At 40.5% G+C, this 15,431-nt stretch overlaps 1 protein-coding gene and 1 pseudogene across 4 annotated transcripts in view; one reads left to right on the forward strand and one right to left on the reverse strand.

Moving 5' to 3' along the window:
- Nucleotides 1-15,431, forward strand: part of GRIP1 (glutamate receptor interacting protein 1) — a 434,525-nt gene that overhangs the window by 393,044 nt on the left and 26,050 nt on the right. For 2 of the 4 annotated variants that reach the window (XM_062202081.1, XM_062202082.1), the window contains 4 exons: nucleotides 3,513-3,669; nucleotides 4,734-4,845; nucleotides 4,959-5,003; nucleotides 9,348-9,581. In XM_062202081.1, coding sequence (XP_062058065.1) covers nucleotides 3,513-3,669; nucleotides 4,734-4,845; nucleotides 4,959-5,003; nucleotides 9,348-9,581 — 548 coding nt within the window. The remainder of the gene's footprint in view (nucleotides 1-3,512; nucleotides 3,670-4,733; nucleotides 4,846-4,958; nucleotides 5,004-9,347; nucleotides 9,582-15,431) is intronic. The other 2 variants (XM_062202083.1, XM_062202084.1) reach the window with 1 other exon arrangement.
- LOC133767648 (cytochrome c-like) lies at nucleotides 14,474-14,794 on the reverse strand (annotated as a pseudogene).

Genomic DNA, 15,431 nt, shown 5'->3' on the forward strand with positions numbered 1-15,431 from the left:
TTTCTTCTTACAGCCTACCTTTGCTGTCTCATTCTCTGATGGGCTGAAAAAAATGAAATGATATCTCAGAGTTGTCCATTTGTTACTTGTTAATGCTATTGAAGTTTGGTGAGGAAACCTTTTGAACATCTAAGATAGAATTATTGGGCTTTCATTTACCTGACAATTAATTTTGTCAGTCTTAATACCTTGTAACAAGTTAGCTGTGCCACCAAATAACAGATATTTTATCTTTTTAAAATTTAAAATTTAAGTTTTAAATTTATTTGAAAGGCAGAGAGAAACAGAGAAAGACAGAGATCTTCCATCCACTAATTCATTCCCCAAATGCTTATTAAGATTCTGGGCTGGGCCACCCATAAGCTAATAGCATAAAATCTACCCAAGTCTAATATGGGGGTCAGGGGCCCAAGTACTTGAGCTATCACCTGCTTCTTCTCATGGTGTGCATTAGCAGGAAGCTGGATTGGAAGCAGGGGAACCAGGACTTGAATCAGGCACTCCAATATGGAATACAGGCATCCTAAGCAGCACCTTTACCTCTCCACCGAGCACCCACCCCAACAGACATTTTCATTGCCTAAGAAGTGATGGGCCACAAGAGGACACTGGATAAAAATTAAGTAAAATTCCATGAAAGTATACTCTGAGGTTTATGTATTAATGTGCTTTTAATCGATATGGTGACGTTTTTGTATATAGAAATTTTGGTGAGGCTGGTATTGATATTATTGAATTGTCACCATAAGGTGACATAGAAGAACTTAGTTATTCCATGCCTTGCCTTTATGATACTATAGATTCAGGACTATGATTAGCACACTAAATATAGGTCTGGTTCCTCATTAATAAAAGAAAAAGAACTATTTATTATTTGTGAAGCATTTAAAATTTGAACAGTAATATAAAAATATTCAAATTGACTGTTACAAATTAGAAACATTTATGAGGTTGACTGATCAAAGGGATAAGTAGATATAATATCAATTAAGATAGAATTAAAGTCATCTAAGGTAATGGAAAAATGGTGCCTTCTATTTGCAGAACAACTTAGAGTTCACAAGGCACTTTCACAGAGCTGACCTCAAATGGTTCTCATAACGTGGAGATAAAGCCCACCGTCAGAGGGTTTCAGCTTTAGGGAAAGACCCAGAAGTCAGCTAGTCTGGTGTCCAGTGCAGCCTTGGTGCCATGCTTCATGCACTTGAACACCCATGGGGACGGGTGGCTCCTTAACTCCTAAAGCAGCCCTCCCATCTCCTTGTAGCCCTGACAGCTCAAAAGAGTTCTCACTTATATTGAGCTGAGCTCTGTCTGCTCAGAGCATTTGCCTGTCAGTCCTAGTTCTACCCTCAAGGTCACTCAGAAGGAGTCTGAAGCCTTTTCCACTTGACAGCCTTTCAGATACTCAGAGACAGCTATCAGATCTCTTTTTCATGTTTCCCTCTACAACAAAATAGCCCAATTTCCTTTAACTGTTCCTTACATAGCTGACTTTTGAATATCTTTTTCATCCTGCTGGACTCTCTTTTGAATATGTCCAAGTTTAACTCTATACCTATTCAAGTGTGTGTCACTCAGAAAGGAAAGTCATACAACAGTCTAACAGCCTAGAGAAACTCTGCTTTGTTCAGGATGGTAGCACTTACAATGTAATGCAACCTTCTGTGACATAAGAATGGTAGTGGATCCATCACATCCATTGCTCATCTTGAGCTAACTGTTTACCAAGATCCCAAATTCTGGGATTTCCTTTCTCTTTCCCTTTTTATTAATTGTTACCATTTGTATCCTATCAGGAAAAAAAATCAATTTCATTCAGGTTTTCAAATGTATTTGCATATACCTAATCTTTTGCTTAATTTTAACTTCATTTTATCACTTTCTATAATTGTATCCCCAATATTGTTCCTTAATTGCTATATTTGTGTTTGCATTCTTTTTCCCATGATGAGATTAGCAATGGTTTGTTTAATTTAGTATCTTCCCCCCCCCCAAAAAAATAAATAAATCCTGCTGCCTGCATTCATTTACTAGTTCAACTCTGCCATCTTGGAAGCCCCATTATATAACTTAATTTGCAAAGCTATTCCTTACTGGCTCAGTCGTCAGTTGATCAGACTTAACTACCTGTCAGAAAAATGTCAGTCTTTATTTTGCAATGCAGATAAATGAAATAATGCACCAACTCCAACCCTGACATCTGTCTTAATTCTGGGTTCAGGTTGTAAGAGACAGAGCAATGGATGTATGAGAGAGGGGAATGAAGGCCTGACCATGTGTTTGTTCCTGGTGGAAACAAGGCTCAGTTCCCAAGAGTGCTTTTCATGGGAACAAGGCTTTTCTAAATTGTTCCTTGATTTGGCAGCTGGGAGTTTTGATATCCCAGAGCCAAGCGCCTTCCAAGGTTGGAAGTAGATGAGGAGTATGTCCTCCATTTGAAGCAAGTGGCAAGAGAACAATTGTGAAAGGAGAAGTTAAAAGGGAAAGCTGGCAGATCCCAGACCCCTGGCACTTTGTCAGCTCAGTCAGTTTTGAGGAAAGTACATATGGAACTTAGGATCTGAAAACTAATTCTTCTAAAATTATGACTTGAGTATCCAGGAAGGTTTGCCAAGTAGCTGTAGGTTTTTGAAACCACTATTCTAAGCCTTTAGTACCCTCATCTGGAAAATGCAAGTAGTAATAGTACCTTACTTTTAAGTCTTTTTTTTTTTTAAGATTTATTTATTTATTGGGGCTAGCATTATAGCATAATGGGTTAGGCTTCAGCCTGTGATGCAGGCATTCCATATGGGAACCTGTTCAACTTTCAGATGTTCCACTTCTGATCCATCTCCCTGCTTATGTGCCTAGGAAAGCAGCAGAAAATGGTGCAAGTCCTTGGACCCCTGCAGCCATGTGGGAGACCCAGATGAAGTTCCTGGCTCATAACTTTGGGCTTGCCCAGCCCAGGCTGTTAAGGCCATTTTGGTACTGAACCAGTGGATTGAAGATCTCTCTCTATCTCTCACACTCTCTCTCTCTGTAACTCTGCCTTACAAATAAATAAAATTTGGAGAGAGAGGGAGAGATCTTCCATCTTCTGGTTCACCCTCCAAATGATGCAATGATCAAGGCTGGACCAAGCCAAAGTCAGGATTCTGGAACTCCATCCTGGTCTCCCATATGGGTGGCAGGGACTCAAGCACATAGGCCATCTCCCACTGCTTTCCCAGGTGCAGTGGCAGGGAACTGAAAGAGAAACAGCAACTGGGACTCCAACTGGGGGTCACAAGAGATGTTGGCATTGCAGAGGGCAGCTTAACCCCTTGCACAACATTGACCCTCAAAGTTGGTTTTGAAGAATAAACAGGGTGATACAAATAAAGCACTAGCAAAGTCCAGGGTGCGCGGTGGGTACCCACTATTTCTTCACTGTTATGATTGTGGTTGCTGCTGTTTTTGGATCCCTCTATTGGTTAGCAGTGTTATTACTCAAGCCCAACCTTAACACTTTGTTTATGTTTTAGGCCCTGGTTTTCAGGCCTCCGGATACAACTTCAACACTTATGACTGGAGGAATCCGAAACAGAGAGGCAGCTTGTCCCCAGTCCCTAAGCCTCGAAGCCAGACTTACCCGGATGTGGGACTCAGTAATGAAGATTGGGACCGCTCCACAACCAGTGGGTAAGGTTATATCCACTGCTGTCCTTTCCAAGATCACTTCAGGGTGGGCAAGAACTGAACCTCTCAGTTCCCAGTGGCACTTTCCTAGCATCGGCCTCGTAATCATCCCTGCTGGCCACAGGCAGGATTCTAAATCTCAGGCCCTCCAGTGGCAGCCTGAGCACCGCTGTACACCAAGGGTTTTCCCTGCTACAACAGTAGTAACAACTGAGACGTCTACTGTGAGAAACCATGTCTTCACCCTGTGAAACTAGCTCCCTCTCCTTTCTTTTCAAAGGTGATTTCACATGGCTTTTTGTTTTAATTTGATACACAGAGGGACAGAGACAGAGAGAGCTCTCTTCTACTGGTTCACTGCCCAGATGCCCACAGCAGGAAAAGCTGGGCAGGGATCAAAGCCAGGAGCTGGGAACTCAATCTAGGTCAACAGGAACCCAAGTACTTAAACTATCACCTGCTGCCTTCCAGGCATGAGTTAGCAGGAAGCTGGAACGGGAAGCAGGAAACAGGTACAAAACCTAGGCACTGCAACATGGGATGTGGGTGTTTCAACCAATGATTTGACCACTAATCCAAATGGCTGCCCCTGAATTACATTTTGAAACAAAAGATACCTCCAGGGTCGTCTTTTTAGAGTATACTTCAGCATTTTGTCTCTTTTCAGAATATTTTAAGGAAGTTTATAAAAAGTAGAAACATTTATTTATAATGATTTGTCATTAGTCAAGAAAACATCTCTCTTTTTAAGAGTTTTATCTTTCTTATAGATGTAGCAGCTTAAATGCCGGCTGTGTGAATGCAGCCTATTCAGCAAGAGCCTTGACTGATCTGCAATTCTGCGAGGAAGACCACGGACCATCCTCCCATCCTTCATGACATGTTGCCTTTTCTAATGCATCCTTAACAGCAGAGCTGGCTCTCCTGGGAGGCCACAGTGGGAAGAAAGCCAGATCTAAAATGAATGCCTTTCTGGTTTGTGTGTGTGGTGAAGGAGAGTCTGGATATGAGAAGAAAAACATTATGTTTGACAAGCTCCTAACCTGGACTGTGTTTCTTGATGACAGTTTCGCAGGGACTTCTGACAGCGCGGAGGCTGAGCAAGAAGAGAACTTCTGGTCCCAAGCACTGGAGGATTTAGAAACCTGTGGACAGTCAGGAATTCTGAGAGAACTTGAGGTAGCCTTGGTCCTGCGACTTACTTTTATTGTTTCTACGTTCATGTTTTTTGGTCCTCTTAAGTTTGCATTTATCACACCAGTTCATTTAAAAGCTTTAACCCCTTTCCACAGGAGAAAGCTGACAGGCGTGTGTCTTTGAGAAACATGACTCTCTTGGTAGCTACCCTTTATGTTTATATTTTTTGCTTGTGAAGCTGCCTTCCCTGCCCCTCCTTGCCTTCTGGACAGCAATTTGATTTTATACAATGCAGTTGAAAATATTTCTTTCCCCCATTTCCACCCCTTCCCCCCAAGCTTACTGACTTGTGGCTTCTGCCATTGCTCCCTGCTAACCCTGACTGTACCTGTTTCCTACCAAATCGCTAAGGACAAGCTAAGTCTCCCAGCAGTGGTGCATCTCATCCTCTTAGTTGCTTTAGAAAGGTTTCTTTGGCATGTTTTCATTTGTACCTGGTATAGAAATTGATTGTTAAGAGGAACATAAGAGGAAATTTCATTTCTTTTGCCCTTAAAGTTGATGACAATGTAGCTGGTAGAAAGGCCAGTGTATTTCATAAGCAGGCAAAATATGACACAGAACATTGCAAGCCAAATTCCACAATTCACTTCATGTGAATTTAAGGAATAGCAAGACAGAATGTATTAGCTGAACTCCTGGTGAGTTCTTTAATCAAAGCAATGAATTTGCTGATGGTATTCACATTTTAGTCTGGGAAGTCCTGGACTATTTCCTTTTATGTTCTTTTGAATTTTCTGAGCTGTAAAAAAATAAAGTGGCAAAAGTCTCATTTTTATTTTGATGTCATATGAAGTCCCCAAGTCACCATAAGGAATGTGAATGGCATAACTGGGTGAAACTCTTGCGATTCTAAAATGATTATTCATCTTTATATTGTTTTGCTTCTCAATTGCATGTGTGTATATTTTATGTGATTCTATTGTTTGTGAAACTGCAAAGAAAATTATAAAGAAAAATATTAGTTTGGATTTGTAAACATCATAGTATTACCTGGCATGAATTTCAACTTCAGAGCACAGTTAAAGGACCTGGACATGGATAATCCTATACAATTGTAATGAATTAAGATGTTAGCAATTGATTCCTTTTTATACAACTTCCCAGAAAGAGCAGAATGCTTAAGTGTTGGCTAGCTTATTTAAACTTTTACCACCTCCTGTGTGTAGAATAATGAGTTAAGTGTGTCCCAGCTGAATCATGAGCACACTTCATGATCGTGAATATACCCATGCTTTTGAAAGCATGTTTGGCTCACATGCCTTTTGCATTTTGCATTTTGATACTTGTCTTTTGGATAAAAGCAGCTACTTTTCTAGTGGTTTCTTTTATATTAGATTAAAACATAAGATGTAACAAGTAGTGCCATCAGATTGTGTTTTCACCCAGGAGTTAAGTTATCTCACGGAAGCAACATCCATCAACACAGCAGCCTGTAAGTTTGCTTGAACATCGTTCCAGACGGGAATACCCTTGAAATTATAAGTGCAGAAAGAAAATAGGCTGAGCTTAGAAGCCAAAGAGAATTAAAATCTTCATTTAAGAATAATGACTGGCAAATTCATAAACTAGGATACTTACACTTTTATCACAAAGAGCATTCGCTTATTAGTTTAAATGAACTTCAATCCCTTGATTGGAAACACTATTATGAAAAAAATTTATTGACACTAGATTCTACATGTAAGATTTATATTCAGTATTAAAACTTAAAGCACATAGTAACACTAATAAATGTAGAAGATTAAGATGAAAACTGATTACAGTTCAAATGAAAATTAATTTACTAATCATTTTCCCTTATTGCTAGCAATAAGTTATATTCAACTTTAATAGTGAAAAATGCATGGTTTTAACAAAGGAGAGAAATTGGAACTAAGACTTTGGGCAAATTTTTAACCTCTCTCACCAGATATTTCTTCTATGAAATATGGAGATTATAATGAGTTAAAGCTTGTATGGCACTTAACAAATCTTCAATAAAATATTCAGAAAAAATGAACTATTATTTTTTCCAGTTCTTAATTCATGAACACTGCTTTAACTATCTTTTGTTTAATACTTGTATAGTACAGAAAGGAGATTTAACTAAATGTCAGAGAACTCTAAGTCATCTTCAGAAGGACATTTAATTATGAATTGTGTCAAATGAAAATAGGCAATGCCTACTTCTGAAGCTGAAGCAAATTCTAAATTAACTTTTTCTTTTAGTTTTTGAACTTGTGTTTTAATTTTCATATTCCTTCTTAGAATTCGCTTGAAATTCCCTTTTAACAAAGCAATAAAACCAGGCCTTGAAAATAACACGTCATTGCTTCCATGAAAACCCTTGCTAAAGCCATTCAGACTACTGCCTTGGCAGCTAAGACTCATCCATGCTGAACTGTGGTCTCCAGCTAGTATGATTAAGTGTTTTACTTCCAACATGTTTCCTGCTGGTCCCTTGAAAGATGAATATAAAAAATAGATATTAACGAAGTAAATAATCTAAGGAGATAAAAATAGTAGATGGATGGTGGCCACAGCAGGGAAACAATCACTGGGTGCTGTCAGTTTCAGTAGATTAAACACAGAAATGATAGATGTGAGTAAATGCTTTTTAAAAACTTAAATATATGTTCTATGACATGAACAAAGCTAGCAACAGAAAGGTTTCAATACACTTAACAAGAGCATTTATCTGAAATAAACCATAATACAGATAACCCCCATTTAGTTAAAGCTAAGGAAGCTTTGCCTAGTAAAAAAGAAGTTTTCCATTGTTCAGCCTAATACTTCTCAGAGAAGCAATGCAGCCAGGTAGTCCAGAACAAAGGTTCCTGAATCAGATTTATGGGGTTACAATCCTAGAAAATTGGGCAAGTTGCTAAATTTATTCAAGCATGGGTTTTCTCAATTGAAATGAATTGTTATAAAAATTATGACAGGTACCATATTGGGTTACTTAAGTATCCATTGGTATTTTACACACACTATGTATATGGAACTTAGCATATGTTACTGTTGAATGATCAAGTTTTTTACAGCTATAATATTATTTTTCAAAATTTCCAGGAGACAACTGATCTAGTCAGGAGGCTAATAGGTTTACTGGTTCTGTTTCTTTTTCAAGAGCCATTCCATACATGTACTTGTGTGCCACTACTTAGCTGCTCTTCAAAGACCTTGTGGGTTTGGAATTATGAAGTCTTTGAGAAATGACAAATGAAAATTCCACACACTTTTCAGTGTTCCCTTCTGATCAATAGTTTTAGACAGTTCAGTTTGCTTATTTAATACATGTATGAACCTGGGTCAGTCAGCTTTCTTATGTCTCAGTCTCCTCATCAATAAATTAGGAGGAATAACAGTGCATACCTCATATTGTTGTTCTGAAGCTTCAGTGAGTGAATACATTCAAGGGATTCAACAAATTGAACTTCTGGTGCTTTTAGCATCGGTATTAATATGGATAACTAGATCAAGTTATCACACATGCATATTATCACACTGCATATGGAACGTGATTTCTGTCTCATAGTTTTAGGCAGATCTACTGATGATAGTTTATCTTCATGTCACCACCTTTTCTACCTGGCTCCAGGCATATTTTCAGGATTTTAGCATCCTCTAACCATGAGAAATGAACATCCCAACATGACATTGAGTTTACATCCTTTTTAGTTCCAGTTGTCAGAGTCAGTCATCTTTGGGATCTAGACTAACCATTGCTTCTGTTATGCAAGTAACATATTTGGAACTGAGCAAGCTACCCAATTCACTGATAACCTCCAAGTGTCACAGGTTTTGAGCAATGGGTTGAATCCAATAACACGATAAGTAATTGTTTTTTAACCTCTCTGAGGATCTTGCTCAAAGACCATTGTTAAGAAATTGAAGTCAATATACCCACTATGCCAAGTGATATGGTGGCCTCGCTGATCTACAAGCCTCTGCGGCAGGCCACTTGGCAAGAGGAAATACAGTATCCAGTGTTATGCAGCAAGTCAGCAAGCTTTGCATTTGTATTGATAATCCCATTGCAGTCAATGGGGGGCTCCAGTAGGAGCTGGAGACAGCATTGCCAATAGAGGCAGCCTTAGAAGTCCTTAGTTCTCTCCTGCAAGACGTATTGAAGATAGTTTCAATAATCCCATCTGTTAAAGCCCACTCAGTGAAAAGTTAATGCCTAAAGTGTACTCTGCAGTAAGCAAATCTTAGAGCTTTTCAATTTGCCTCAAAACCGCCAGGGGTGGTATTTGATTAAATAAACTCAATGGCTTAAGTACTTAAATTGGATTTGAGATGTGCATTAAAAATGTCACTTGCAAAGCATTTTCCAGACGTTCATAGTTCAATTAGTACATCCATTCTCCAACCTTTGGTTGTGCCCTGAAGAGACTGTATTTTGACTGGGCAGAAAGAGAAATGTGCTTAATGTTGAGCAACCAGTCCCTTTCTTTAGTCTGTGACTTAATTGTTTGTGAAAATTGTCAATGCCGCAGGCAACAATCATGTCGGGGAGCACGATGAGTTTGAACCATGAAGCCCCAACAACTCGCAGTCAGCTGGGGCGACAGGCCAGCTTCCAGGAACGCAGCAGCTCACGCCCACACTATAGCCAAACAACTCGGAGCAACACCCTGCCTTCAGATGTGGGCAGGAAGTCTGTGACTCTGAGAAAAATGAAACAAGAAATCAAGGAGATCATGTCCCCGACTCCTGTGGAGCTGCACAAGGTCAGTACGCTTTCTTCTCTTTCTCTTAGGGTCAGATTTACTAGGCCCTCTGCGTAGCATGAAGGCCTGATGCAAGCTTGGCAATGACATTCTCCTGGGAGCTGAGCGATGGAGAAACCAGAGCTCCAAAGTAGATCTTTGGAGACTTTATTCTCAGAAGGTCATCCTAGAATGTTACCCTGGAAAGCAGGGAAAATTGGCGTTGAACCAATATATTTATCAAAAAAAAAAAAAAAAGTATTCGTGGCCAAAAATTATAAAAATTGGAGGCTCCAGGATCACTTAGAGCTTTGATGAATTGTGCTGTTATTCTGACATTGTTTGAAGGGGGAAGGGCTTTCTAATGTTCTACACTCATAGCTTTACTGAAAAAGGGGTTCAGGTTGAATGCTGGGTTCAAATCCTTAATTACAGACTCGTAGTAGTCATTCAAGAGATGTAAGGTTCTCTTTGAGACATTGTTTAGATGTCTTGGGCCAGTAGAGAGTAAGCCCTGGTTATGTTCTACCTCTCACCATGAAAGTTGCCTGACTTTACTTCATGGAGCTGTTTCCATGCACACAGAGTTGCATTCCAGAGTTGCTGGCAGGGTTGAAAGAAGGTTTATGGTAAGTGGTAGTGTTTACAGAATCCTGGGCCGTGGAGAACAGTGGTAGGGAAGTATCTCTGGTTTTCTTTTCTAGACCTAACATTTTACTAGTTTTTTTTTTTTTAACATCTGTTTAATAGAGAGGCAGAGGAAGGCACAGAGACAGACAGACAGAGCTCCCATCTACTGGTTTACTCTCTAAACGCCCACAACAGCCAGGGCTGGGCCAGACCCACATTTGGAAGCTTAGAACTCAATCCAGGTCTCCCAGATGGGTGGCAGGAACCAATTACTTGAGCCATCACCACTGCCTCCCAGGGTCTGCATTGGCAGGAAGCTTGAGTCAGGAACCAGAGCCAGACATCAAACCCAAATACTACGTGGGACACAGGCATCTTAGCCACTAAGCTGAATGCCTGCCTGCTAACTTGTTATTTTTGTTTTAATTCATAAGTAGGTATATGTTTTAACAATATCATCCCACTTTTCTTGAGACTCAAGACCCTCCCTATAGTTAATAAGCTATTAACTAGAGCTTATTCATCTTAAAAGGCAAATAAATGTCAGATTGAGAGGAGGTAACAAGCCAACCACTACCTATCCTCTGAAGACTTCAGTTTGCCTAATCACCCTATAGAATCTAAGTATTTATTTGGCAGCTGACAAAGAATAAGCTGAAGGAAATAGAATGGGAAGTTGGGTGCTGAGCTTTGTATTCCAGTCCTGCCATTCACCCATTCATTTAATTCATGTCCTCTGCATTCATTCACTCAGATCCCCAGGGAGCACATAGTCTAGAGGGGAGACAGAGAAGCAATAGGATAGCAGATAGCAGAGTCAACCCTGAGCAGCCTTGAACAGTGGACCCTGACCCACTCTGGAAGGGAAGTAATGGCGTAGGGGTTGAGTCTGCAGAGGAGAGTAGAGGACGAGAGGGCATTCCAATCAGAGAAAAGTGTGCAAAGAGTTATCAAAGACCATGGTGCACTGAAGGAATACAAATATTTCCACATGGTCAGAGCCTAGAGTTGGAGCCTTGTGCATTAGGAAGAATTACAGACTTGCAAAAAAGCAAAGGACAAGGACCCAGGTTTAGCTGCATCCCACAAACCAGCTTGTTTATCCAGTTACCCTAAATTGATGGGTCTGCTTGGTAAGCCACATATCCTAATCCACTAATTGACACACGCCATTAGGTTGTAAGAACTCCCATGGTGATTAAATTGTAAAAGCTGCATATTCAATGGTAATTCTGCTGTACCAAAATAGGGCAGGCTTCTCCTGTTCCCTCGGGTGTGTGTGAACACTGTCTTTTCCTTGTCTGTAAAGTTCTGCTAACTGGACAGAAAAAAGAAGGCTTGATAACCCTCCGTCCTTCAGCCCCAAAGAGAACGGACATCAACATATATAGAGTGCTTACTCAGTGCTGTGTACTGGTATTTTCTATTTTTAGCCCTCAAAATAGTTCTTCTGGACAGATGATTATTATCCTCATTTACAGGAAAATAGCAAGAATAAAATAGAGTCATTTTTCCCTCTGGAGTGAAGCCATCTCCTCAAAAGAAGATACTGATAGTACAGGAATACAAAAGACCTCTCTCCCCATCCCTCCTGCACGGAAAACATTTAGCAAAGATAATGACAGTGAATTGAATGTGCAGGTTGTTGTAGCTGAGGTTTTGAAAAGTGACTCTGCCAAAAAAAATAATCTTGTTCAAAAGAAGCAACAAAAATGTATCATCTACTTCCTGGCACACTGAATGTCAGTGGATGGGCTTGTTGGAATATTTGGGTTCTTGGGAGGAGAAAATTAGTCATTAGGAAAACTACTTAGTTCAGACCAAAGACTGGTAAATTGTGTTTGTGTCTTGTATGCAGGTGTCTGTTGAACACTAAAAGATTGCCTGAGATCATAAGACACAGTGACTTGTTGACAGAATTGAGTCATCTTCCACCCGGGATGCCCCTAAGCTGTCATAAACCTTGGTGAAAATTAGGAGAAAGCACTCTTTGGGCTGGTGGCGTGAGGAGAGGGCTAGGGAATTAGCAAAACACCCCTTCCTCAAGGTGAAGATAACACAAGTCCAGCGCACAATTTGTCGTTCAGAACGAGGGCGATTTTTCAGTCCCTGGACCTTCACCCCCAGGGGATATTCCTCAGTGGTTCTTCTGGAGAATTTCCCAAGGGGCTGTGCAGACCAGTATGGAGAGGCTGCCTGAAATAAAGAACCCACTGTTCCAAATCTGCTGGGTATTCTTTTCCTGGTCCCATGGTCCTCGTGGCTGTTGGTTAAAACTGTATCCATGAAAACAAGTTGTGGACTTGTTCATGTCCAGACCCACACCTGTGAAATCTCATTAATTTTATTATAAGGTGGATCAAGATAATATGAATGAATAGGCAAGGACCTATCTGATTGCTGGAAAGGTAAAAATTAGAAAGCTAGAATCCCTCCATCTCCTGAGAGTGGCTGTTAGCAACCTCATACACACAAAACAGAACACTGGCTGATCCTCATTCTCAACCTGCTCTCCATCCTTTACCTCTCATTTTCTGTTCATTCTTTCCTGCCACTACTTCTCTTCCTTCCGACCTTCAGGCAGTCCCAAGTTCAGGTAGAGTCCAGGTAGTTTCCATTCACTTCCCATCATCTCCAAAGACACACAGAACAGCCTCACTTCCTTTTGGGGCTATGAAGAGTGGGAGGAAGTAGAAGCTGGAGTGATTTGGCATCATAGGGGCTGGGGACAATGAGAGAATCCTGGGGAAGTGAAACTCATGTCCCCTTAGGCCACTATTTCTCCTACTCTCTCAGCTGAGACACACAGTTGGAAAGAGTGCACCTCACGTGTACTTCCACACTCATGTATAAAAGAACCCAACAATGTACTGCTCAGTGTACTGACATTTTTCTATTTTTCCTGCTTTTTTAAAAAATTTATTTATTCGTTTGAAAGACAGAGTTACAGAAAGAGGTGGAGATAGAGAGAGGTCTTCCATCCACTGGTTCAGTCTCCAGATGGCTGCAACGGCCAGAGTTGCTCCGATCGAAGCCAGGAGCCAAGAGATTCTTCCAGGTCTCCCACACGGGTGCAGGGGCCCAAGGATTAAGCCATCTTCTACTGCTATCCCGGGCCACAGCAGAGAGCTGGATTGGAAGAGCAGCAGCCAGGACTAGAACCGGTGGCCACATGGGATGCCGGCGCTTCAGGCCAGGGCTTTAATCCGGTGCACCACAGCGCTGGCCCCTATCTTCTGCTTCTTTTCAAATGCTAATTGCATTAAGCTGATTTCAAGACTTTCTAATAGATTTCAACCAGCAGTTTGGAGACTGCAGCCTTGGATAGTAGTCTGGGGTATGAACCCTTTGTGACCTTTCCCATAGGATTTTTTTTTTTTTAAGATTTATTTATTTGAAAGAGTTACAGAGAGGCAGAGAGAGAGAGAGGGAGAGAGGGAGAGAGGTCTTCCATCCGTCAGTTCACTCCCCAGATGACCACAATGTCCTGAGCTATGCCAGTCGAAGCCAGAAGCCAGGAGCTTCTTTCAGGTCTCCCACACGGATGCAGGGGCCTAAGGACTAGGACCATTCTCTACTGCTTTCCCAGGCCATAGCAGAGAACTGGATTGGAAGTAGAGCAGCCGGGACTCAAACTGGCACCCCATGGGATATTTTTGAAAATGCAGATTCCTAAGCCCTATTCTCATTCTCCTTGCTGGCATTTTTTTTTTTTTTGAGAGGTACTAAACATTCTTTATGTGACAAACATAAGCCACACGAAAATGACTTTTAATAAGTAAAAGGCAGCAGTTTGGTTATGGGAAATTCTACTTAGATTCGCATAGTTAACACCAGAAATATTAAGTAGACATTTGTACCTATCTTTTGCTCTTGCCTTTAGCAGATAAAGAACACAAACCAGAGCATACGTGAGTTTTGCTTAGTTCTGAGACAGTGAAGAGATTGTCCCTGGATTTAAATGCAAATCCAATCTCCCAATAAGTTTTGAGATGGCCTTCACAATTTGTGTGAAAAGTTCAACATCATTAGTTAAGTCCAATCATATCCTTAGGAAGGGAAAAGAGTGAGAGCATTGACTGGTCTGGAATTACTACCAAAATTTCAGTAAGCCCAATCATATTTATTTAACCACACAAGGCAATCTTACCTAAATGAGGACTGCCGAACAAAAATATTCTGTCAGCCATTCATGAGCTGAATTCTGATATGTGAGAATTAAATTATGGTACACATAAAAATGTCACAAGACAGTCTGTTTTGTCATAATCAGTGGCCAAATATTACTCACTAGTAGTTTTTTTCTTTTTTCTGAGATACTTTATCAAGTCTGCCCTTTCATTCTTAATGCCAGCAAAGATCATTTTGTTTCCAAGGATGTGTTTCTTGGGATTCTCCAAGTACTCCATCAGAGTGTCCTTTCCTGAAGTGATGGCTTTGTTGATGTTGGCGTCTGTGTAAGGGAACCCAAGGGCCTGACATGTCTTCCACCCAAACAGGTCATGGATATTTGGTCCAGTGTTGTGCTTGCCTCCTTTTTCCACAGTGTGACACTGGGTGCATTTCTGAAGAAAAATCTTCTTTCATTTTTCAACATCACCCATTTTTAGTTTCTTCTTTTGTCACTCATACCACAAAGGTCCACACTGGTAAGCTGGTCATCCCACTGTCTCCTTGTTGGCATTTTTTTGATGGGGTGCAGGCCAAGAATCTTCATTTTAGCAACTTCAGAGGATTCTTTTGCAGACTAAAGATTGACAATCACTCCCTTGGGTGTTGCTACCTGTGGGTGATTATTCTGGTCCAAGGAACATAGGCAACAGTCAGGTGACAAGGGAAAGAGGAAAGGAAGCTACCTGGTAAGCCCTGGAGCTGGAGTATTTTATCTTTAAAATAGATGGTTTTCTGCTACCGCTTATCACGGATTCTTTCTCTTTGCAGATAAGGAGCTAGTAATCTCAGCTACAGTTCATTGATGACCCATCTTTCCCTTCCAAAGCTTAAATATCCTTTGGTGTCCACATAATTTATTTTGGAGATAAATTCCATTGTCACTTGTTTGTGCACCTTAAGGCAAAACATATCTTTTGCAAAATGGAAAGTTGGCCATATTCAGAGCATTTGGACTTTAAAGAATTCATATTAACTTTTTCTTTTACCTTGTTATTCATATTTTTCAATAAAATTATGCTGCTTAATTATATGCAGCTCTTTATCTTTTCACAGAAAGGTTTTTTTAAA

This window comes from Lepus europaeus, chromosome 10 (assembly GCF_033115175.1).
Source record: "Lepus europaeus isolate LE1 chromosome 10, mLepTim1.pri, whole genome shotgun sequence".
NCBI lineage: Eukaryota > Metazoa > Chordata > Mammalia > Lagomorpha > Leporidae > Lepus > Lepus europaeus.